Consider the following 22,713-nt stretch of genomic DNA (forward strand, 5'->3'; position numbering starts at 1 on the left):
CTCCTCTCTCTGGCCACGGGGGGGGGTCCCCCTTCTTAAATATGTTATCACAGAGGTGCTATGACTGTCACTGATGGGCTCGGCCTTGGCCAGCAGCGGGTCTGTCTTGGAGCCAGCTGGCGTTGGCACTATTGGCCATAGGGGAGACTTCTAGCAGCTTCTCAGAGAAGCCACCTCTGTAGCCACCCCCACTATGAAACCTTGCCCCACAAACCCAATACAAACACATCTCACTTTATTTGCTGTTATGGAGCAGCATTTATTCTGTCAATGAAAAGCCAGCCTAGGATAGCAGTAAAGGAATGGTACAGAAAACATTGCTACTGGTGCAGCTGGGCTGGATGATTAATGCAAAACAGAATACAAGTCACTCAAGTTTTTTAGGACACTGGTACCATACATTCTAAGAAACATAAGGCCAGATAATGAATACTGCTTTTTCACAGAATTTATGTTGCACAGTCCTTTCAGATCCACACCAGAGCAGCTGCATTTTTTTCACTGGTTCCCATCATTTTGCAGCTCCAACTTCATAAGCCGGTCCTCAAATTTTTGAATGTCTACTCGATGCTTCATTAGGAACTTTCCATTTAAATGAAAAACAGGTATGTCATATTTGTATTTATCATACCACACTGAATTCTCTGGAAGGGTAATATCCACCTCCTGAAAAATAAACTGTGACAGAAAAGAAATGTGTTAGTACCTGCTGGACACTGAAAAAAATGCCTACTTGTCTTTTACTAGATATTTTTTTCGGAAATGCGAGGCTGTTTTCTTAGTGCTTTTGGATTTATTCTTCCATATTGTAGGCAATTGCCCATTTTGTGGGGTACAAAATGTATGCAGCCAAAATCCTTGGCTGCGTGTCCACAAAGGACTCTCTCCCTAGTCCAGAATGATATTCTTGTCCCTCTGTGCGGAACCACTCTCCTGTGAGCACCAACCACAACAAATATGCAGCTGGCAATATAACAGCTGCATGTTAGGCAGTGGAGTGCAAGATCTCTTAATGCTCCTGTTAACGGTTTCTTCCTTCAAGGAACAGTTCAAAACCTGGTTGAAGAATGGCAAAAACTGCAATGACATATAGCTCAAATATTTGAAGTCCCACTTACTAACATCCTTCCCAAACGATATCACTACCTGCTTCATAGAAGTTGCAAACTCCGCTATCAGACAAGGCAATAGTATTTCAAAAGCAGTGGGTTTAAAAACTATTGCGACAAGGTGTATATTGGTTTAGTTTACCAATACTTATTTGAGTATCATTGTTGCAAAATGCTTTTGGATAATGAGTTTTATGGATATCAGTGCTGAAATTGTCTTGAAGAGGTGACCCATGAAAGAATAATGGATGCAAATAAATCCAAGCAATTTCATTTACAAAGAAAGAATCCTGATTAACTGTTCTTGCTATATAGAAAATGCATACAGTATTGCAATACATTACCCTTCTCTTATATGGCTCAAGCTCTTCTCTTGCTTCATCACATAGAGGGCATGGTTTCTAAAGGAAAATATTCAGACCAACTTAAAGCATACAGTAAAATACACAGATCATTTGTACTGTACAGTAACATACATAGACAGGAGAGATTGTTACTGTAAATGTGGGTTCCCTCCCCCGTACCACCCTGTCTTACTGCTTTCTAAATCTTTTTCTGCAGCATGGATGAAAAGAAAATAAACTATTCAGCCACAGAATTTAATTATTTCTTATTTGCTATTATTTTTCTTATAGTGCAAATTAACAGTTTTCAATGGCACTTCTAAAGGCTGATTCAAGGGCATGGTTTGGAAGGTCATGCACAGACCCCTTCTTTTGGTCAGCAGCAAAGAATATTCAAAGCATTGCCATCACCAGCTGAAAACAACTGTGGGTACCACTCTTGACAGAAGAATTTCCCTTGATAGAAGGGGAATGAGGAAGTCACATGAGTAATTTCTAATGTTTCAGATCGAGTCACTCGAGTCAGTTCAAATAGCAAAAGAAGGTGACTTAAGATAACCTGGCTGACTTTGTCTGAAAGGAATTAAGCATGATCCTCCAACCTGCAGAGCTGGGAGGACAGTAACCTCCAGCAGGGAGAACTGGCAAACAGCTGCAGTGTTTTGACCTGTGATGGGGTCAAACTACAGTTATACAGCTGACTTCTGCTGATCATGCATCATGATCATTAAAGCAGTGTGTACCTGAAGAAGTGACTCACATGACGGCACATTGCTTCAGTATTTGTAATGGCAGAATTTGGCCTGTAATTCACATAGCAAAGTATACAGTAGTGAAGGTGATGGCTCTGTCCCTCTGCCATGAAATACCTCTCACAGCTGGAAAAAACCTTCTTCTCTCCCTCCCACTTAAAGTCTTCCTAGGGCTTGTTTAAATTTGGAGTTAATCTGAAACAGCTGCATCTTATTTCCTGTGTGTGAATTAATTTGGATTAAATACTCTACTAGGCCTGTGGAGAGCTTTCTAACATAACAGCCACATAAAAGCATTTGACAAACTAAGTTGACTCTTAGCAAAGATATGTTTTTACACCTGCTCTGATGGCAAGCTTAAGCACTACATAGTACTAATAAGATTGGAACTGGTTTAAAATCAGACAGTGAACTATTTCAACTGACAGTGAAATCTGTTTAAATGGTCAGTTTATATTAGTACATATTTTTCAGTAGAACAGTGCAATAGTAGGTCTCTGCCATCACTTGCTTTATGTTAATTTGTAATAGGTCTGCCTGGATAAAGCTGTCTCGGACAACCTTCTCTCTCAGATGTATATTACAGTGGCAAAAGGGACTCCTACTGCTGAGACAGTAAAAATCCCTTTCCAAAGTGACATATGCTGTGTTGATAGCTAGATCTGTTAGAAAATACACATGGTGGAAGGGAGAGTTTTATTTCTACAGATAATTGTCATTTATACTGCATACTTAGACTGCAGTTTTGTGGTCATTTTAAGCTGGCACTGATGCTGAAGGAAGCAGACTCATCTTCCTGCCACTGTTTCTTTTGTGCTGGCATAAGCACTCAAACAGCTGCACAGTAGAGCTAGACAGGAGAATTGATCTGAGTTAATAGTAATCTTGCAAAAAAAAAGGTTTTTTTAACCTGAAGCAGCTGTTGCACAATGTCCTGGTTTCGGCTGGGATAATTTTCCTCCTAGTAGCTGGTGTAATGTTGTGTTTTAGGTTTAGTATGACAATAATTTTGATAACACTGATGCTTTCAGTTGTTGCCAAGTGGTTTTTATACTAAGTCAAGGATTTTTCAGCTTCTCATGCCCAGCCAGCAAGAAGGCTGGAGGGGCACGAGGAGTTGGGAGGGGACACAGCCAGGACAGATGACCCAAACTGGCCAAAGGAACATTCCATACCATGCAACATCATGTCCAGTATATAAACTGGGGGGAGCTGGCTGGGAGGGGTGGATCACTGCTCCTGGCTGGGTATCAGTCAGCAGGTGGCGAGTAATTGCATTGTGCATCACTTGTCTTTCTTGGATTATATTTCACTTGCTTTTTGTTATCTTCCTTTTCTTTGCATTTATTATTATATTTTTTATTTTGTTTCAGTCATTAAACTGTTCATATCTCAACCCACAAGTTTTACTTGGTTTTGACTCTCCTCCCCATCCCACCAGGGTGGAGGAGCAGTGAGTGAGTGGCTGCTTGGTGCTTAGCTGCTGGCTGGGGTTAAACCATGGCACACAAAAATGCTTGTGTTGGCATAAAAGGAGCCTGCGAGGGGAAAACCATTTGACAGTGCTAGCTTCTATCAGTCTGAATTGGCTGCAGAAGCCAAAGCTCCCTCCTGCCTTCTCTTTTCTCCTTACTCTTAAAAATAGGAAGGAGGGGGAAAGGAGTTAATTAGCATAAACTAAGAGTGCAGATTTGATTTCTTTTAAAGTAGTCTGCATTTTGCTTTGCAATTGCCAGAGACATGAAAAACATTTTAAGTTAAAAACACATTCAACAAGAGGCCACTTTACAGAACTACTTGAACTCTGCTATTAGGAAATTTGATTTCATACAGTGTCTTACTAGTTAGAAATTTTAAGATACAAAAATCATACAAACAGCTTTGTTCCAATTATTAACCCCAAAGTAAGCTCATTATTCCCTACCTTATCACATTTGGATTATGAATGAGTTGATGCTGAATCAAGCAAGGGGAGAGAGAGCTGTAACATTAAAGTATAGTTCTTCTTATAGCATGCGTTGCTCTGATTAATAAACAGATCGTGACCTTTTATTTTTTAACCTATTTGTATGCTACACAGTTTAAACACTCCTTTATGGCTAGGGATGGAATGAACAAACATTGTGCAGGAGGAAGTTATTTTAACTGCATCCATCTCTAACAAATACAGCAATACTGATGTCAACATTCTCAGTGCTTTGCATTTCTAGCTATTCGCCTCTTGAAGGCTACATCAGCTATATAAATGCAGTGTAGCCCACCACGTGCCATCCTATCTAAAAGTGCAGACCTCAGCAGATAACACAGCCTCTTGACAACGATTCGTGGAAGGTTACAGTTCACAAATGACCATTCCTGCTCATCACATCTGTTTTCTAAATATGCTTAAGAATCCTATCTCTTCACGCCACAGACAAACCTTTCCCTGCATTTTATTCCTGTTAGCATTACACAGCCAATAAAGCAAAAAGAGGGTAAAGCACAATCTACTTTTTCCTCGTGTGCTACCAACACTAGTTGCATGTATTTTCAGTCTCACAGGTAGTGCTGGAATAAAACTCAAGTGCTTTGAAGACCCTACTTTGGCTGGTAATGCTTGTCCTGGGCAGATTATATGAAACACATCATCTTTGTTATCCAATTCCAGAATGAAACACTGGCAGTTAGAGAACAATTTTCAGCTAGTAAATGGACCATAGTGTCACTGAGACACAACTATCTTGAAATCTTCATTTGTTGGTTGTAACTACTTGCTTGCTACAATAAGAGTAGGACCGTGCTCTAAAAGCTGGTGTAAAAAACACTCTCAAAGTAAAATTCCCAATAGTACACAAATTTGAAGGGGACAAAAAGCATGGCCCAGATATTTCATCTCGGATTCATGTATATCAAAGCTGATAAATACACAGTCTTGCCTAGCTTTATTCTGTAAACAACTTTTACCTTGGTGAATAAAGTTAACACTGGCTTATTTGCACTGGCTGAACAGAGCTGTCTCCCCAGTGGACTAGATGTATGTCTGGCTAGTTGCAGTGTTCTGCTCAGAAAACAAAGCACCATCATCCTGTTAAGGCAAAAATAAAGTGTTTAATTGTTTTGTGGCAAGTTATAGCTCATGAAATTTCATGTTAAGATAAATGTGATACTTCAATTGCAGTTCTAAAATACACATGATCAAACAATTTTCCCAGGATTTTTATGTTCACAGTTTCAACACATTAATCAGAAAAATGGTTTACTATGCAGCAGGCCAGAAACATTGCGTAGCTCAAAAAGTGTAGTTCCATTAAAAAAAAAAAATCCCTATGTTTTCTTGCTGAAATGCCTCTTTTAAATTCCCTAACACAAATGCTGACATAAACGCATTATGCTGTTTCAACTGCATAGATGCCAGTAAGAATTACGTGAAATTAATGAAATGCAAAGTGCTATGCTTTGAACCTCAGTAATCTTGCTGCAGTGCTTGACATATTCTACTTACTTAAAATTATTCCATCAAAAAACTAATCTGTACCTAATCAGAATATTAATATAATGCTTTCTGCAGTGAATAGAAAGCTGCAGCCAAGATGATTTAACTTGGTAATATTAAAAGCATGCACACTGCCCTGAGTCCTTCCTGCAACAGCAAATTAATTTATGAAAGATGTTGATGGGTTTGTGAATTCTGTGGAAAAGTTTAAGTAAATTTAGTGTTGTTGAGGGGTGCCATATTGGATTCTTGACGCCACCTATTCATAATAACACTAATAACAACAGTGCTTCCCCCAAACTTGTGTCTTAATGTGACCTTTATAAGGCATTTTAGGCCTGAAAGGCAAAAAACAGAAGCAAAAGGGAGTCTGCACAGAGACTATTGGCAGACATGACACTTGGAATTTACACTGGGAAAATCAAGTCCCTTTTACATAAAGCCTAACTGCTTCTGTTCAGTTTCTGTTCAGGCACAACTTACCTGTAGTTCTACTAACTACAGCTAACTACAAATACACAATGTAATGGCACAAGTTTAAACACCTAAAGTGTAGCAGGACTACATTGCAACTGATAAGCATGTTTTAGCATGTTCAGTAAAAAAGAGCCTAGTGCATTCACTGAATCTCTCAGTACTAATATTACATAGTTTTGTTTTAAGAGAGACAGTTTAGCCAGCATAACTTCTAAGGAAGAACAAAACATTGCGGTGGACTCTAAACTTAAGGCTACTTAACTGCTATGTTTCTAAGCAACAAGAAAAATCAAATGGGTGACATGATACTGCTCCACCAGCCTTACTGCACTGTCAAAGACACCCTTTTTTTCCAGAGGACTTTGGTAAGGGTAACTCACCATGTTTCCAGAAGTTTCAACAGAGCAAATACAATGAAAAGGTATTACCCTTTGAAAATTATAGCCTGAATTATCAAATTTCAGATGCTAGGAAAGAATCAGATTTTTTTCTTTGACCACATAAAAATAAAGCTGTCTAAAATAGAGTATTCTTCAACAAACGGGCTTTGGGTTTACTGTTTAGTTTGGGACAGAAAGGGTTCTTCATCTGTATGTGTCAGGCTTGATACCAGCAAGAGTCAGCTGCAGGGGCGGAGTGGTACGCTTGCTGTCCCTGCAAAGTTGCAGGTGACTGGCACAGCACACACTGCCATTGGTCATAGTCTTTGGCAGCTACTGCATTTGTTTTACTTAGCCAGGTGGAAATTTAATTATCTGGGATTTTACGTGATAAATACAAAAAACAAGCTTGGAACCTTTTGGAAAAATGCAAATCTGGATGATAGTAAATAGCTTCAGTCATACTTAGAAATCTTCGTGTCCACAGTAAATGGGTGCCCAGAGTGGATGTGGTTTTGGCATTAAAAGTTGCAGTATGCGAGCCTGCTCACATGCAAGATAAAAATGCCAAAATAAATGGTTTGCATTGTGGCAAGTTTTTAAATGAATGCTTTTGTTGCTGGCCTAGCAAGCCAGATTTTGTGCCTTCAAAACAAGGAAAACGCCCCCAAACTGTTCTGTGAACAGCAGAATGAATGAAGCCTAGACTTCCATGTATCTTAATCCCCATATATACACACATATATGTATAAAATGCCTCAGGTTCATTCCTTTATACCACCTTTTTTGATCCCTCCACCCTCTGGTAAATTTGAGTCCAGTGGACAACTCCTACCAAAACATCAGCTGAAGGGGAATGCATAAGACAATAGCAGTACCTGAGCTTCAAGATGTCACAAAAAGAAATAAGTTAGCATGCTGTCTTAATTCCTTACCAATTTTAAATAATTATATGAAACACTCTCTTTGGAATTCAGGAGAAAACTTGCATTGACCTGTACTACTACTGAAGCAAGAGTCTGCTGTTTCCAGAGTTAGCATAAGACTGGCTGAATATTTTTATAAATAACCTAAGGAAAACAGAGTCCTGGCTGTCAATTTATTCACCCATGTAGAATGATAGTAAGGCCAAACTGTAACACCAGTTACAAAAAGACTCAAAGGACTAATCCTGATTTATAAAATGATGCTAGTCTCCATCCAGGCCCCAGTCATGCTCTGCTCTTCCATCAGCATAAAGCAGTCTGAGACATCTAGCCCTGACAGAGGGTGAGATACTGTCAGATGGCATCATGTTCCCACAGTACAGATGATAGAGTTTGACTTCCCTACGCTTCTGAAGCCCACAGTTGCCAGACAGCATCACTAAGAAGGAGAGCAATCAGACCTGCTGCATTTAACCTGGGCTAAAGCATCGTGCAACTTCAGCTTCACAGGACTGCAACTAAGGCTCTGCCCCCATAGAAATTTTCTTTTAAATCAGTAGAATTTACTAATCTTATTTTATTGGATTACGTAAAAGGGTCATGGATAAAACCAAATAGCAGTGGTTTTGCACAAACACTGAAAGGTTCTAATATTGTGAAGGGTTAAGTATAGTTGTTATTGATCAGGAGCTGATGAAAGCAAATATCCAATCACTCATCAGGCAAATCTACTTCAGCAGCTCAATTTGTCTTAACAGCATCCCAGAGCCACATGGGTGTTTAGTGCACCCACGCTACCATTGTGTGAACGAGTGGGTTCCTAACACTGGCCTGCACTAAGCTGAGCAATATTTCAGGAATGCAGAGTTCCAGCGTCAGAGGTCACTTCCATGCCTGTTTCATCACTGACAAAAAGAAAGAAAAGTGTCACACAGAAGCCCCATGGCGTTCATGTCCAGCTAACAATCTGTATCATATCTGTCTTTTGTTATAAAGAAGCTAAAACACTAAAAGCACACACAAAATCTTTCAACATGATTATTCTGGAGCTCTCTTTAGCCTACCCCCAAGTAATTATAAATTATCCTTTGTTTGAGGAACAAAGTTAGTATGTAAATGTAGAGCAGGGTGCTTGCAAACTTCAGAACTTACCCTCCCCTATACTACAATGCTACAGAATGATTTAACAAATGATGCTTGTAAGTCTGGACTTGGCCCATGCTGTATTTTGCAAAGCCAAATTGGACTCATTTCCTGTTAATAGAATTTCAATCACCTAATAAATCTTCATCTGCTGGAAAAATAAAATGTGACACTAAAACCAGCCATTATTTAGATGAGATAATTATCTGTATAAACCTTATCTTAGCATCAATCAAGGAAAGACAAGCATGGCTGAGTTTTTCTCCAACTATGTACCTTTTAATGATGCTATATACTCTTAAATAATGTCAGCTTCAAGTCACCAATATACTCTTGCTCTGTGGTTCTGAATATTTTATAGGCATAGTTATCAACATATTTGGACAGGATCATGTCCTGTTTTCCATGGTTTTGTATACATATACATGAGGATGAAATTATTGTGAACTTGCAAGCATTTATTTTTATACACTTTACATTCATGTGGTATTTGATTCTGGAACCCTAACCTGGTTTGACAGAAAATGGGGATTGCCTAGGCAAATCACACCTCTTTCTGCAAGGTAACAGTAACATGGAAAATGTTACATTGAAAACTCCTAGACATTTTCTAGCTATTTGTCCTAAAGAAACTTTGTAACTGCCTATTACACTGACTCCCGCCCTCCATTTACTCCTCAGTCTAGCGTGACAAAGGAATATCGACTGAAAGAGAGTGGGGCAAGCAAGCAGATGCAAATCTAAGAATACCTGCTGATGGCTCAAGTCAGTGGTGGTTTAAAACAGCCGCCTTCTGTTGTTCCTCATTCAAAACCAGCTACGGTCATCAAGGGAAGCAAACTTCCAGCAGTCTGCTGTTGTCAGTCTGATTTCTTACCAGGGAGATGCTGAACAAGAAAATATGGTGCCACAGCAAGAGAGCAAGGAACATGCGTGAGCAGGGACACCAAATCCTGTAGTTGCCAAGATCCCCACAAGGCTTTTAACCCCTCCAGCCTTTCAGAGGAGGCATGCAAAATATATGAAAATCTTGAACTTCTTTTTGCAAATGCACATAACTCTAAAAGTCTTAGGGAAGAAGCAGAAACGTCATCAGTAATACCACTTGCTTCTGTGAGGTGATGTTATATATCAATCAATGCATATTTCTACACATTTTCTCCTCCGAACTACAGTAATCTGGTGTAAATGCCACCAGCCCCTTGCATCCCATCCCAGCAAAGATTAAAAGTACAATGTGCAACAAATTTTGCTTAGTGATCCCTCCGGAAGAATCCATTCTAGACTCTGCTCCGAGGCCCGTACTCCAAATTTCAAACAGTCTAAAAAACATACAACAGGTTGCTGCTATGGCCACGAGACCATTTCTGAAGACTAAACTTAGAACCGGCATGTACAACGGACCATTACCATAAAGGAAAACTATAGCGGAGTTTAAAAGCCTGTTTTACACATCTCAATTTGAAAACTTTTCAGCCAAAAGATCCCCCCCGCCAAGGGCAGGGGGCGAGCCAAATCGGGCGGAGGGTGTACGCAGGGGTCTTCCCGTTGTGTCCCGTAACGAGACACCCCGATTTCTTTCGATGCTCCGTTCCGAACCAGTAATGCCCTCTACAGACAGACCGAGTCAAAGCCCATTAAAAACCACGAGAGCGACGGAGACCCGCCGGTGCCGGCTCTCCGGGGCTCAGCCCGCTCTCCCCGCTCGCCCCGGCGCCCGCCACTCTGCCTCGCTCCGCCCGGCCTCCGACCTCCAGGGCGGCCTCCTCAGCCCCGCTGCCGGCGGGGGACCGCGTCCCCGGCCCGCCGCAAGGCCCAGGCCCGCGCCCGCCGCGCTCGCACCGCCGGCGCCGGGGAGGCCCCTGCGGCCGCGGCCCAGGCCCGGCGCGGCGCTCGGCACCAGCCGGCGTTAAGCCGGGCGGGCCGGGGCTGCTGACGGGGCCCTGCGCGCCGGCCTAGGCTTGCGGCACGGGCCGGGGCTGCGGACACCCACCTCGCCGCGGCTGCCCTCCGGGGACGCGGCGCGGGCTCCCGGCAAACGGCGCGGCGGGCGGGCCTCGGACCGGGAAGGGCGCGCGGCCTCGGCGGGGCCCGGCCCGGCCCCGCCCGGCGGGAGGTGGCGCCCGCCTGCCCGGCCCCCGCGGGCGCCCCCCGCCCCCGCCCTCTCCCTCCGCCCGGGGCTTCCCCCCGGAACGTGCGGCGAAGGCCCGCGGACGCCCGCAGCCCCTTCTCGAGTGCTCCCAGCTGCCCCCGAAGCCCCTGCCCCTCCAGACGTGCCTCCTTTCTGCAAGAGGCAACTCTTGGCAGGCGGGAGGCGCTTGCCTCGGCGCTTGCGGAAGGCCTCCCCGGGCCGGAGGGGCCGCGGCAGCCGGCGCTGCCCGGCTTTCCAGGAGCTGGGAGCTCAGCCAGAGCTGGGCACCCCCCCCCCCCCTTTTTTTTTTTTTTTTTCTGCTGGAGAAGGTTTCTGGCTTGCAGCCTCAACCCTGTGCCGCACTGAGCTCTCCTGCGTCTCTTACTCCGTGCCCTCCGCTGTGGGTCGAAAAGCAGCCAGCTGCCTCGTCATCTTCTCCGTCCCGGACGGATGTGCAGGAGCTGGATTTTGGCCGCCCACTCAGGCTGGCAAAGAAATACCTCTAGACATAATGGACCCCCCCCCCCCCCCCGACATTATTTGAATGTATCATTAAAGCACAAAGGGTCACAATAATGAAAGCACATAGGGATCGTAAGAGAAAGGTGTGGATAAAAATACACTGAGAAGTAGTAGGCAGCATAGGCAGAAAGGCAAAAATTTCCACTAAGCAAAGGGCCAGTCCTGCAGTTCTTTTGCTCTTTTGCTCTTTTTGCTGCTTCTATTGGCTTCAAATGGAGTAAGTGGGCTTTGATTTAATGTCTTTCTTTTGAAATTGCAATAAAGTTAATGTAATAAAAGAAGGACCTAGATTGTCTTTTTGACAGTGCGAATTTCAGTTTTAGTGAGGCTTTCCACTTGCCTGTGACTCCAGCAGCAGCAATGTAGATAAAATAGATTTTTTATTAAAGATGTGTAACGTTGCTTTTTAAATGTTTACCTTTTAAGATTTAATGCAGGCAGCGAGTATAGTCAGGACTGAGTGTAACATTGGGGAAAAGAGAGGGAGAATACAGACATTTGTTCTAAACACGATACTCAACAGCCTGAAGCATTACATGGTATGTCTGCTAGGCAAATTAGTGGGTGATATGAAGCCAGAATCAAACAAGAATATTTCAGAGTTTATGAATAAATCCAAATTAAATTGGAAATAGGCTCCAATTAACACAATGGGATTCAATAAAAGCAAGAAAGAGATTAATTTAAAGAAGTTATCAAGCTGAGCATCCCAGGGAGAACTCTTTTCCTGATGAAATGAGTTGCCACATTCTTGTCTGAAACTGTGAGCTTTTTGTCCCTTCTGCTGTGACAGATACTTGGCCATGAGGGAGGGCCCCTGCATAAAGAAAGGTGTAGTGTGCCCTTCTTTGCTCATGATGTTCTGTTTGACTACTGCGCAGTGTTTTAGTTGTCAGGTGTGTTTGTTTCCTTTTCTCCAGAAAAGTGTTTTAAATAAAAATATAGCAAGTGTTCACTGCTGGGGAATGAAAGCTGTAGGCTCATGTTGTTTTAGTTGCTGTATTTCCATCAGGATTTTTGTTGTGCTTTTGTAGTTGTTCCTAGGCTGAGAACTGGGGTATAGACTCAAGTCAGCTTCCTCTCTTCATCTGTGCTTTGAGAAGTACAACAGCATGTAGCAGGAAGGCTCTGCAGGAGAGCAGTCTTACCCTGATGACATGATATATGTAAATAACTAGCAGAATAAACTGACATGAGGGTTAGCCAGCTCTGGACACTAGTGACTCATTTTCAACCACTATCTTAATTCCTTCTGTTGAACAGAGGTGTAACACTGGCAGCTGACACTGGCTGCTCATTTTTGTGCCAAAATCAGAAAACCCAGTATCAGACTTCAGCATTTGGCATTGGTATACACTAGACCTTTCAAGCCTCACATGAGGGAATCACTGAACTGGCTCCCACCTGGCTTTTAGTTTCTGAGAAGGGGCAGAAGGAAGACATTTAGGGAGAGGGCAATTTCAGCAGATGGTGGTTGAAAAGCAGGGGTAAGTAAAGAGATAAGCATGTTCTTGACATCCCAGGTCCCAGATTAGTTTTATCCCTCTCACTCCAAAAATGAGTTTAGTGTACTTTGGGATCTGTGTCTAGGATTTCCAAAAGAACCTAGAGGAGAGAGGCACACAGTTCCCCAACTGGTCAGTTTGTTCAAAGAGAATTGCTACTGAAGCCAAGTAGTGCTCTGGCCGTGTTTCTTTCCTGATTTCAATGTGATTGTCATGTTGCCTAACTCCGTGTAATTATTAGCCAAACCACTAATTGGCCCTGCCGAGGTAACTGTTCAGAAAGGCATTCATCTGATTGTGTGCTGTTTGCAAAAGAAAAATATTTTCCAAGAGCTTTCATTCTTACTTTGTCACTTGTATTTATTTGGTTTGTGTTTAGGTGTATCTCAGGTGTGCTCATTTCGCCCTTAAACCAGGTTGTTTATAGCCTGGGATAAATATGTAAAAAAAACCCCCAGGCTTCCTTATACTACAAACTTCTGCAAAGAGAATTTAATACTTAGAGTACTTTGTAATTGACCAGTTTTGTTTTGGCAGGTTTCTGCTACACCATTGTGGATAGTTCAGCACAAAATTACCTTTGGTTTTAATACATTAGTTATATGATGAATCTTCATTACTGTTCATAGCGATTTGAGAAGAAAAATATTACAGATGCAGAAAGAATCATTACCTTAGAACACACATCACTATTGCTGTGCTTAGGAATAAGATGGATTGCTGTAAAGTTTGCTATTTAAAAACATGTTCTGAGATCTGAAAGTAGACCAACTCACCCTATTTTTCATTCTGGCACATAGGATGACTTTAAATATCAAAGGCAACTATGACTCAATGGTTAAATTTGACTGCATAGGCATCCTGCTATGGTGCACAAGACTTCCTATCTTCTTTTGCATATCTCTTAAATAAAGGGTCGACATGCTTCCACAATTTTGGACTAAAAAGAACTCATGTTGTGATGGATTGCTGTTCCCAATGGCCTTCAGTTAGGTTCTCGTCCAGATTTCTTTTTTTATTGCCCTGGTATTTTGACTTGATGCATATCTTCACGTTTTTGTATCTGGTATATATCACAATATGCTTTCCATTACATTGCATGCTTTCTTTTATTTGGACATTTAATAAATACTGTATTTAAAATGTAGCATAACACTGGTAAGAGATAAACTGTCCGTTCCTCTCTCCAATCAATGGGTAGTAAAAAAACCAGAATAGAATAAAATAGATCCAGTTCATCGAGTACCACCCAATGTTTTCCTCCTCTTGCTATTAACATACTTTAAAAGCCTTTTCTTGTTGTCTGACACAACACTGGCCAATTTCAACTCCAGCTGAGCTTTGGCCTTTTGTGCCGTGGGGACCTGGGTCTTCCTTTGGGGCCCGGCAGCAGGTCTTGGTGCCAAACCCAGCAGCCACCCTCTGTCCCTCCCCTCACCTTGCGTGGCCGGCTTGGCTGCAGAAGGGTCACGGAGTGGTGTGTGAGAGGAGGGCGAGGGTCCCTGGGGTATGTGAGAGGAGAGCGAGGGTCGCCGGGGTGTTTGAGAGGAGGGCGAGGGGCCCCGGGGAGCACGGAGAAGTTGCGCTGCCATTTCTGCGGGGCTGACTGGCAGCAGAGAGGAGCTGTGCTGGGGGAAGTCCTGCAAAGAGCATGCGATGGGGACGGGTGGTGGGGGTGGTGGTGAGGGGCGCTGGGGAACTGACGGTGCCCGTCTGCCGAAGAGGGGTCCTTTCTGAGCGGAGGAGAAATGCCAGCGCCAAGGCTGGATCTGGAAGAGGGGGAAGAAAGCCTGTGCTTCAGGGCAGCAGCATGTCCATCTTTCTTGGGTCGTGTCTCTTAGTACTAGAAGACGGGGAAGAAGGGCCCAGCGACACCAGAGAATGGGACTCAATGGCGCTCAGGTTAGAGCAAAGGGCCCGGCCCCACAGTGCTCGACTCAGGGAAAGGGGCCCTGCAAGAGAACAGGGACAGGCACCATGGCACCTTCCTGAAGGGAAAGGGGCCCTGCAAGAGCAGAGGGCCAAGATCCACGGTGCTGTGCTCTGGGGAGAGATGCGCTCAGAGAGCACAGGTCCAGCCCCATGGTAGTCAAAGCAGGGCGACGAGGCTGTGCAAGACCAGAGGGAGAAGCCCCATGGTGCTCTGCAAGGGACAACGAGAGACAACGTTGGGCATAGCCCCAGGAAAAGGGGGAGAAAGCAGCACGGGTGGAGATAGCAAGGCCACCAGTACTGTTAGTAACACAGAGACTTTTTCTGCAGTTTGCAGACCTTTATTTTATTTCACTTGCGAATTATGTCACTTAGAGCACAGGGAGACATTGAGGGCTGGTGCACGCCCCAGCTGCTGGCCCAGCCCTGGTTTCAGCAGCGCCTGGGACATTCTTCTAGCGCTGCCAGCGGGGTGGCCTCTTCTTGGCTGGAGAAGAGGCCTTGGGGCTGCCAGACCTCCTCTTTGGGGCTGGCCGTGGCCCTCCAGGGGAGCGTTCCCTGCCCCCACTGGAAGTAGATGGACCTGCCATGGCCTCCTCCGGCTCCTCCTGGGGCTCCTCCTGGGGCACCTCCTGGGGCTCCTCCTGGGGCTCCTCCCCAGGCTCCTCCTCGGGCTCCTCCCCGGGCTCCTCCTCGGGCTCCTCCTCCTCTGGGATAGGAAGGAGGGTAGGGAAAAGGCTCCTGTGACGCACATGACGGGCAGCTCCAGAGGTCCTGGGGCGGTCATCCATGTTGGTTCCTTCGGGGCGGTTGGAGGGGGCTGGCCCAGGTGTGGGAGACCCTCGCCGGGAGGCAGCGGGGCCAGGGGCACCCACGGGGCTGCCCTCCCGCCCCCCCACAACATGGCCGTCCTCCAGGCCCAGCAGACGGCGGGCCTCCCTGCTGCACCGTTGCACGGCGACGTCAATAAGCTGGTGCACAAATGTCGCTGTGCGATTTTGGAGGGTGGCCCTCAGCATCTCGGCCAGTAGGTATTCATCCAGCCCAAAGAGGACCAGGAGGGGCGCGATGAGGCCCTCCACTGTGGCTGCCCGCGAATGTTGGTTCGCAAAGAGCCGACCTAGCTCCCGATGCGCCCAGGTCAGAAGGGGCTGGAGGAGAGCTGGGTGATCCCGGAAAAGGGATGCCCAGGTGTTGGCATGGAGGCCACCTAGAGGACCCGCAGGCAGCTGGATCTCCACAGCCTGTCGTTGTGTTGCTGCAGGGCTGTGGGCAGCTGGACGGCCGAGAGCTCCTCCTGTCTGGTGGCCAATGACTGGTGGTGCTGCAGGTGGTATGACAACATGCTCCTCAAAGTCATCATCTGCCTGCACTGAGTGCCTGATGGAGATGATCAACCCCTTACAGAGGGGGCACTCAGGCTTGCTCTCAGCCCACCGCACAATGCACGGGTAGCAGAACCGGTGGAGGCATGGTATCACAAAGCTGGTCTTTTCCCAGCTGTCCAGGCAGATGGGACAGCGGTTGTCCAGCTCCATGGCCACACCCTCTACGTGCTGTGGTGGGCTGGGGGGAGCTGGGGACGTTGAGCCTCTCCCTCTCACCGACACTGCAGCAGCTGGTGTCACACTAGAAAAAGAAGAGCAGCCGGGGTCACCAGCTGGCCCGGGGAGGAGTGGAAGAAATACCCAGGTCCCTCAAGAAGGAAACCCTCCCAGCTCCCCACCCCAGGCAGAAGTTCCCCCGCCCAGCTCACCTCTGCTGCTGCAAGTGTGCCTCCTGGCTGCCCCAGCTGCCTGCATCTGGTGTGGCCGGGGAAAATCCTTCGATGGCTCTGGGTCTGGACATGGAGAGCTGCAATGAGCAGCTCCCCGACCACCGCAGCAGCACCAGTGGCCTCCCTCAACACTCCAAACCTCGCGAACTCGCTCAGCTAGAGCGTGGGCTGGACCTTGCTGAGATTGGGTGTCTGAATGTAAGCAGTGAAGGACGCCTGGTCACAATGCAGCACCTGGGGTTGTTTTCTGGTTTTGGCTGATGTAGAGTTAATTTTGACTCTAGTAGCTGGTATAGTGTTATGTTTTGGATTCAGCATGAGCATAATACTGATAACACACTGATGTTTTCAGTTCTTGCTAACTGTTTGTACTAATTCAAGGTTTTTTCAGCTTCTCATGCCCAGCCAGCAAGAAGGTTGCAGGGCACAAGTAGCTGGGAGGGCACACAGCCAGGACAACTGGCCAGAGGAATATTCCATACCATTTAACATAATGTCTAGTATATAAACTGGGGTGAGTTGGCCGGGGGCAGGCAGTGGGAGTTGCTGCTCAGGAACTAACTGGGCATTGGTCGGTAAGTGGCGAGCAATTGCATTGTGCATAATTTGTTTTGTATATTCCAATTCCTTTATTACTCTTGTATTACATTATTATTATTATTATTACTACTATTACTATTATTATTTTCTACCTTTCTGTCCTATTAAAATGTTCTTGTCTCAATCCACAAGTTTTACTTTTTTTTTCCCCAATTTTTTCTCCCATCCCACTGGGGGAGGGGATCGAGTGAGTGGCTGCATGGTGCTTACCTGCCGGCTGGGGTTAAACCATGACAGGACGTCACAGTCCATTGCTAGGTGACACTGCAGTCCACCCATCGGTGGCACCAGAACCCATCACTCAGGGACTTCACTGTCCATCGCTGGGGGATGTCATGACAGGCCATCCTCACCCACGGCGCTCGCCCCACGTCTGGGGTTACCACACCGCCACTGTCCGCTCCATCCCCCCATCTCTCATCTTGTGCTCAGCATCGGTGTTTCACACCAGTCACCGTGGCCTCAGCCGTGTCTTCCCAGGGCCCCGTCAGGTAAGAGGGTTCACTGGATAACACCTCGTGCCTCCCTGGGAGGCTGCAGGACAAAGTCCCACAGGCTCTGCCCACACCCCAGCACTGCTGGCCAGCCCTCCGCGCTCCCCTGCTTCCTCCCACGGGGGGGCCACAGGCAGCACTTGGCTCACTCTCACGGGTTTTCTCTTCTCTTTCTCCCCTAGCCAGAAGGCACAAGGGTGATCTGCCTCTGCTTAGCACCCATCAGGCCTCGTCCGGGCACTACGTGCCACTGGGGGTCCTGGGCAGGAGGGAGGCCGACAAACCGGAGGGGCTCAGGGGAGGCAAGAAATGTCTGTGAGGCTGGCTCAGCAGCGAGCAGAGAAGGCGTCAGGGCACCTCACAGCACACGCCGGTGCCCACGGGGAAGGCATCAAGGGGATGGGCGCAGGCTCTTCCCAGCCCTGCCTGGTGGGAGGGTGAGAGACGGTGGCATCTCCTGAAACTCGAGAGGTTCAGGCTGGAGATAAGGAATCAAAACCAAAATCCCCGTGAGGATCAGAAAGCCCTGGAGCGGGTTGCCCAGAGAGGAGGTGGGATCCCTGAGCCTGGAGGTCAGCCTGCAAGACCTGATGGCCACCACCCAGAGCACAACTGTCACAAGCCCGTGCAGGGATGCTCGCTGAAGTCCCGCAAGAGAAAGCATTGCCGGTGGGAAAGGTAGCAAAGGATTCCAAAGGTGCAACAGCTTCGTAAGCTGCAATGCCAGAAGACCACTTCCTGGTTCCCTTCAGTTCTGCAGATTTCACAAACATTGATTTAGAATGGAACGGAACGGAACAGAATAGCTCCATTCGGAAGGGACCTACAGTGACCGTCTAGTCCGACTGCCTGACCACTCCAGGGCTGACCCAAAGTTAAAGCCCATTATTAAGGACATTGTCCAAATGCCTCTTTTTAAGGCACTGACAGGCATGGGGCATCGGCCACCTCTCTAGGAAGCATGTTCCAGTGTTTGACCACCCTCTCAGTAAAGAAATGCTTCCTAACGTCAAGTCTGAACCTCCCCTGATGAAGCTTTGAACCATTCCCCAGGCGTCCTGTCGCTGGATCCCAGAGAGAAGAGATCAGGAGCTCCCTCTCCACTTCCCCTCCCCAGGAAGCTGCAGAGAGCAATGAGGTCACCCCTCAGCCGCCTCCTCTCCCAACTAGACAAGCTCAGAGTCCTTAGCTGTTCCGCATAGGACATTCCTTCCAGCCCTTCTGCCAGCTGTGTTGCACTCCTCTGGACGCATTCAAGTTCTTTACCATCCTTAACCTATCGTGGTAGATAAATCACAGTGAGGGCATTAGCCCTGGCACAGGCACACATATGTTGTGAGGTTATGCAGGGTCAAATTTAGAAGAGCCAAAGCCCAGCTAGAAGTTAGCTTGTCTACTGTAGTAAAAGACAATTAAAAATGTTTCTACAAATACATTAACAGCTAAGGAGAATCTCCACCCTTTATTGGATGTGGGGGCAACATAGTGACAAAAGATGAGGAAAAGGCTGAGGTGCTTAATGCCTTCTTTGCCTCTGTCTTTAATTGTAAGACCAATTGCTCTTGGTGTATCTAGTCCACTGAGCTGGAATACAGGGAATGGGAGCAGAATGAAGTCCCCATAATCCAAGGGGAAATGGGTAGCAACCTGCTACACCACTTAGACACACACCAGCCTATGGGGCCCAGTTGGGATCCACCAAGGGTACTGAGAGAGCTGGTGGAAGTGCTCACCCAGCCACTTTGTATCATTTATCAGCAATCCTGGCCAAGTGGGGAGGTCACAGTTAACTAGAAGTTAGCAAATGTGATGCTCACCTACAAGAAGAGCCAGAAGGAAGACCTGGGGAACTACAGGCCTGTCAGTCTGACCTCAGTGCCAGGGAAGGTTATGACACAGATCATCCTGAGTGCCATCATGTGGCATGTATAGGACAACCAGGTGATCAGGCCCAGTCAGCACAGGTTTATGAAAGGCAGGTCCTGTTTGACTAATCTGATTCCCTTCTATGACGAGATGACCTGCTTAGTGGATGAAGGAAATGTGTGGATGTTGTTTACCTAGACTTTAGTAAAGCGTTTGACACCATTTCCCAGAGCATTCACATGCAGAAACTAGCTGCTCATGGCTTGGATGAGCATACTCTTCGCTAGGTAGAAAACTTGCTGGATGGCCTGGCCTAAAAAGTTGTGGTGAATGGAGTTCAATCCAGCTGGTGGCTGGTCACAAGTACTGGGGCCAGTTCTGTTTAATGTCTTTATCAATGATCTGGATGAGGGGATCAAGTGCACCCTCAGTAAGTTTGCAGATGACACCAAGTTGGGCAGGAGTGTTGATCTGCTTGAGGGTGGGAAGGCTCTACAGAGTGATCTGGACAGGCTGGATCGATGGGCTGAGGCCAGCTGTATGAGGTTCAACAAAGTAAAATGTTGAGTCCTGCACTTGGGTCGCAACAATCCCTTGAAACGTTACAGGCTTGGCAAAGAGTGGCTGGAAAGCTGCCCGGCAGAAAAGAGACCTGGGGATGCTGGCTGACAGCCGGCTGAATATGAGCCAACAGTGTACCCAGGTGGCCAAAAAGGCCAATAGCATCCTGGCTTGTATCAGTGTGGGCCAGCGGGACTAGGGAATTGTCCCTTTGTACTCGGCATTGGTGAGGCTGCACCTCGAATACTGTGTTCAGTTTTGGGCCGCTTACTGCAGGAAAGACATTGAGGTGCTGAAGCACATCCAAAGAAGAGCAACGAAGCTGGTGAGGGGCCTGGAGCACAAGTCTTATGAGGAGTGGCTGAGGGAACTGGAGTTGTTTAGCCTGGAGAAAAGGAGACTGAGGGCAGACCTTGTTGCTCCCTACAACTACCTGAAAGGAGGTTGTAGCAAGGTGGGTGTTGGCCTCTTTTCCCAGGTAACAAGTGATAAGATGAGAGGTAACAGCTTCAAGTTACACCAGAGAAGGTTTAGACTGGATATTAGGAAAAATTTCTTCACTGAAAGGGTTATCAAGCACTGGAACAGGCTGCCCAGGGAACAGAATTGTTTTTTATGGGTGAAATGTGAAATCCTGAATGCTCAAGTAATTTAAATATGAAAAAGGTAACAAATTGAAAAAACAATCACAGTGTCACAGATTCAATAACTTACATAAGGAGTGGAGGAACATCAGGAAAATATTTTAGTGAAGTAAATTTGGCTCTAAGACTATAGCAGATTCTTGCAATAAGGTGTAACTGCAAGGAACAGCTCTCAGAGATCTTAGCCCGAGGCAAAGCACCTTGAGGACTATTTAAAAAAACACTATGTGCCTCTTTAAATGGTAAATATCAGTTGAAGAGCATTTTAGTTTGCCTAAATGACCTACATAAGTGAAAGTTAGAGGACTGCCTGCCTATGAACTTTCACTGTCTGTTAGCCCAGTGATCATGTGAACATTAGATGTAGTGACACATAAATGATACATTGAGTAACAGTAGCTTGGACAGTATTCTGACTTTATTTTTATATCTAAGAATTTCTATTGGAACATTGCTGTGATGACTGTTATGATATCTGCACGTTAGTTTACTGAGCACCAGTAGAGCACTTGGTTGCAGGCTAAGACAGATCCCATTGGAAATCAATGTTAGTCTTTCTCTTCTCTTTAAAAGCTTTGAGTCAGACCATTCCTTTGCATGCAGCACAGAAGATAATTGTAGTATGTTTGTTCTGAGTGCTAAAAAAGAGTTGAATACGGTTGTGTTTAACAGCTTTTTTTAATAGTAACTTTTTCTTTACATAAATTCTAGCTCAGTGGAGAGTATTTGTAGGGAGATGGAAGTTTTTATGAGAGCTAGGATAATCACTAACCTTATATTCAAACAAATGTTAAGGCTGCTCTGATAAACAGCGATTGTAAATGTCGTACTCCCCTCATCTCCAAGATCATATAGTTGAAGAATAACAGAGCAGTGAAATAATGTATATAATTTTGGTCCATCTGTCGTCAGTAAATTATGTCAAGGTCTCAGCAGTCATTTTTCTAACCCAAATTTTCCTATCACATACTATGCCTTTGATTGCACATAAATGGCATGTGAACAAGTAGCAGTTGTTTGGCGTTATAAAGTGAATAACAGACATTTCGTTTTACTCCTGTACATTCACATCTTTTTCCTAGAAATGTTTTCCTGTGTTTTACATGGCGTGAGAGACTGAAAGAGTTAACGTCTCAAACATTGTGGTGGGGCAAGTTCTGCTTGGCGACTAACTCTGCATAACAAGGAACTCTGCCTAGCGAGGAACCCCAGGTGAAAAGAAGCCGATTAGAGCCCATGGGCAACAGGAGGGGGAGGGCGAGCCGGGGGTGCACAGCTCCCTGTTCTGATATGCTGAATAGGGCAACTCACCGCGCACGGCCAAAGACCACGTCTGCAGGGAAGGGAAAGCTACTCCCCAAACGACCCCCAAGCCCAAAGGCTCACAAACTGATCAGGACACCTAATTAACCTAATGAGTTGGAGTGCCCGCCCAAAGGAGGGGCAAAGGTTCTAAAAGGACATTTTTTTCCGTAATCCCTACACCTCGTCCCTTTAAGACAGAAAACCGCTGACCAAGCCTGGGACTAGGAGTGGATCCAGCCGCCCCCAGGCTCCTCTCTGAAAGGGAGTCTAGAAAGTGGGGGGGTCCGCTCTGAACCTCATGACCCAACGGGAGGGATCTCCTTATTTTCCTCCCTGAACTGATGTATGTGGTTACCACGGGTTACACAGTTTGACTGAGGTAGTTCCATGGCAGTTCGTGTTGTGAGAAACACCTCCCAGTTTCAGGCTGCTTCTGCCATGAATAAAATGTTTAACTGATCGTTTGGTGTCTTTTCACCTTAATTTAGCCCGAGGGAATTCCGAATTCAACACGACTCCCTGGTCTGTCCAGCCCAGGTCGTGACACACGGATTCACCTCTTAAGGCAAAAAAAGCCTCTCTTTGTATCATACTGCAACACTTACCCTTTGAAAAAACATTTACGGTTTGAAAGAAAATGAGAGAAAAGACTGAATGTGAGGCTCTCTCCTGAATCCTTCTCTCAGGATTTGTTTCTCTCGGTTTTGAATCTGTTTTTCTCTGTTTCTCTCTGTTTTTCTCTTTTTAAATCCTTCTCTCAGGATTTGTTTCTC

At 45.9% G+C, this 22,713-nt stretch overlaps 1 protein-coding gene across 7 annotated transcripts; it reads right to left on the reverse strand.

Annotated features, from left to right (window-relative positions):
- Positions 1–230: 230 nt before the first annotated feature.
- On the reverse strand, positions 231–11,204 carry CZH5orf63 (chromosome Z C5orf63 homolog). Of its 7 annotated transcripts, none has more exons than XM_052778398.1 (5): positions 11,120–11,136; positions 9,354–9,490; positions 5,149–5,269; positions 1,454–1,510; positions 231–678 (listed from the first exon to the last, which is right to left on the reverse strand). In XM_052778398.1, the coding sequence occupies exons 3-5, from the start codon at positions 5,266–5,268 to the stop codon at positions 499–501; spliced, it is 357 nt and encodes a 118-aa protein (XP_052634358.1). In that variant the 5' UTR covers position 5,269; positions 9,354–9,490; positions 11,120–11,136; the 3' UTR covers positions 231–498. The 7 variants fall into 7 exon arrangements, with proteins under 7 accessions (XP_052634358.1, XP_052634357.1, XP_052634355.1 ...); XM_052778397.1 differs by lacking the exon at positions 11,120–11,136 and adding an exon at positions 10,597–10,689; XM_052778395.1 differs by lacking the exon at positions 9,354–9,490 and having other exon boundaries at positions 11,120–11,204.
- Between the last annotated feature and the right edge of the window lie 11,509 nt (positions 11,205–22,713).

The sequence above is a fragment of the Harpia harpyja genome, chromosome Z (assembly GCF_026419915.1).
Source record: "Harpia harpyja isolate bHarHar1 chromosome Z, bHarHar1 primary haplotype, whole genome shotgun sequence".
Lineage (NCBI taxonomy): Eukaryota > Metazoa > Chordata > Aves > Accipitriformes > Accipitridae > Harpia > Harpia harpyja.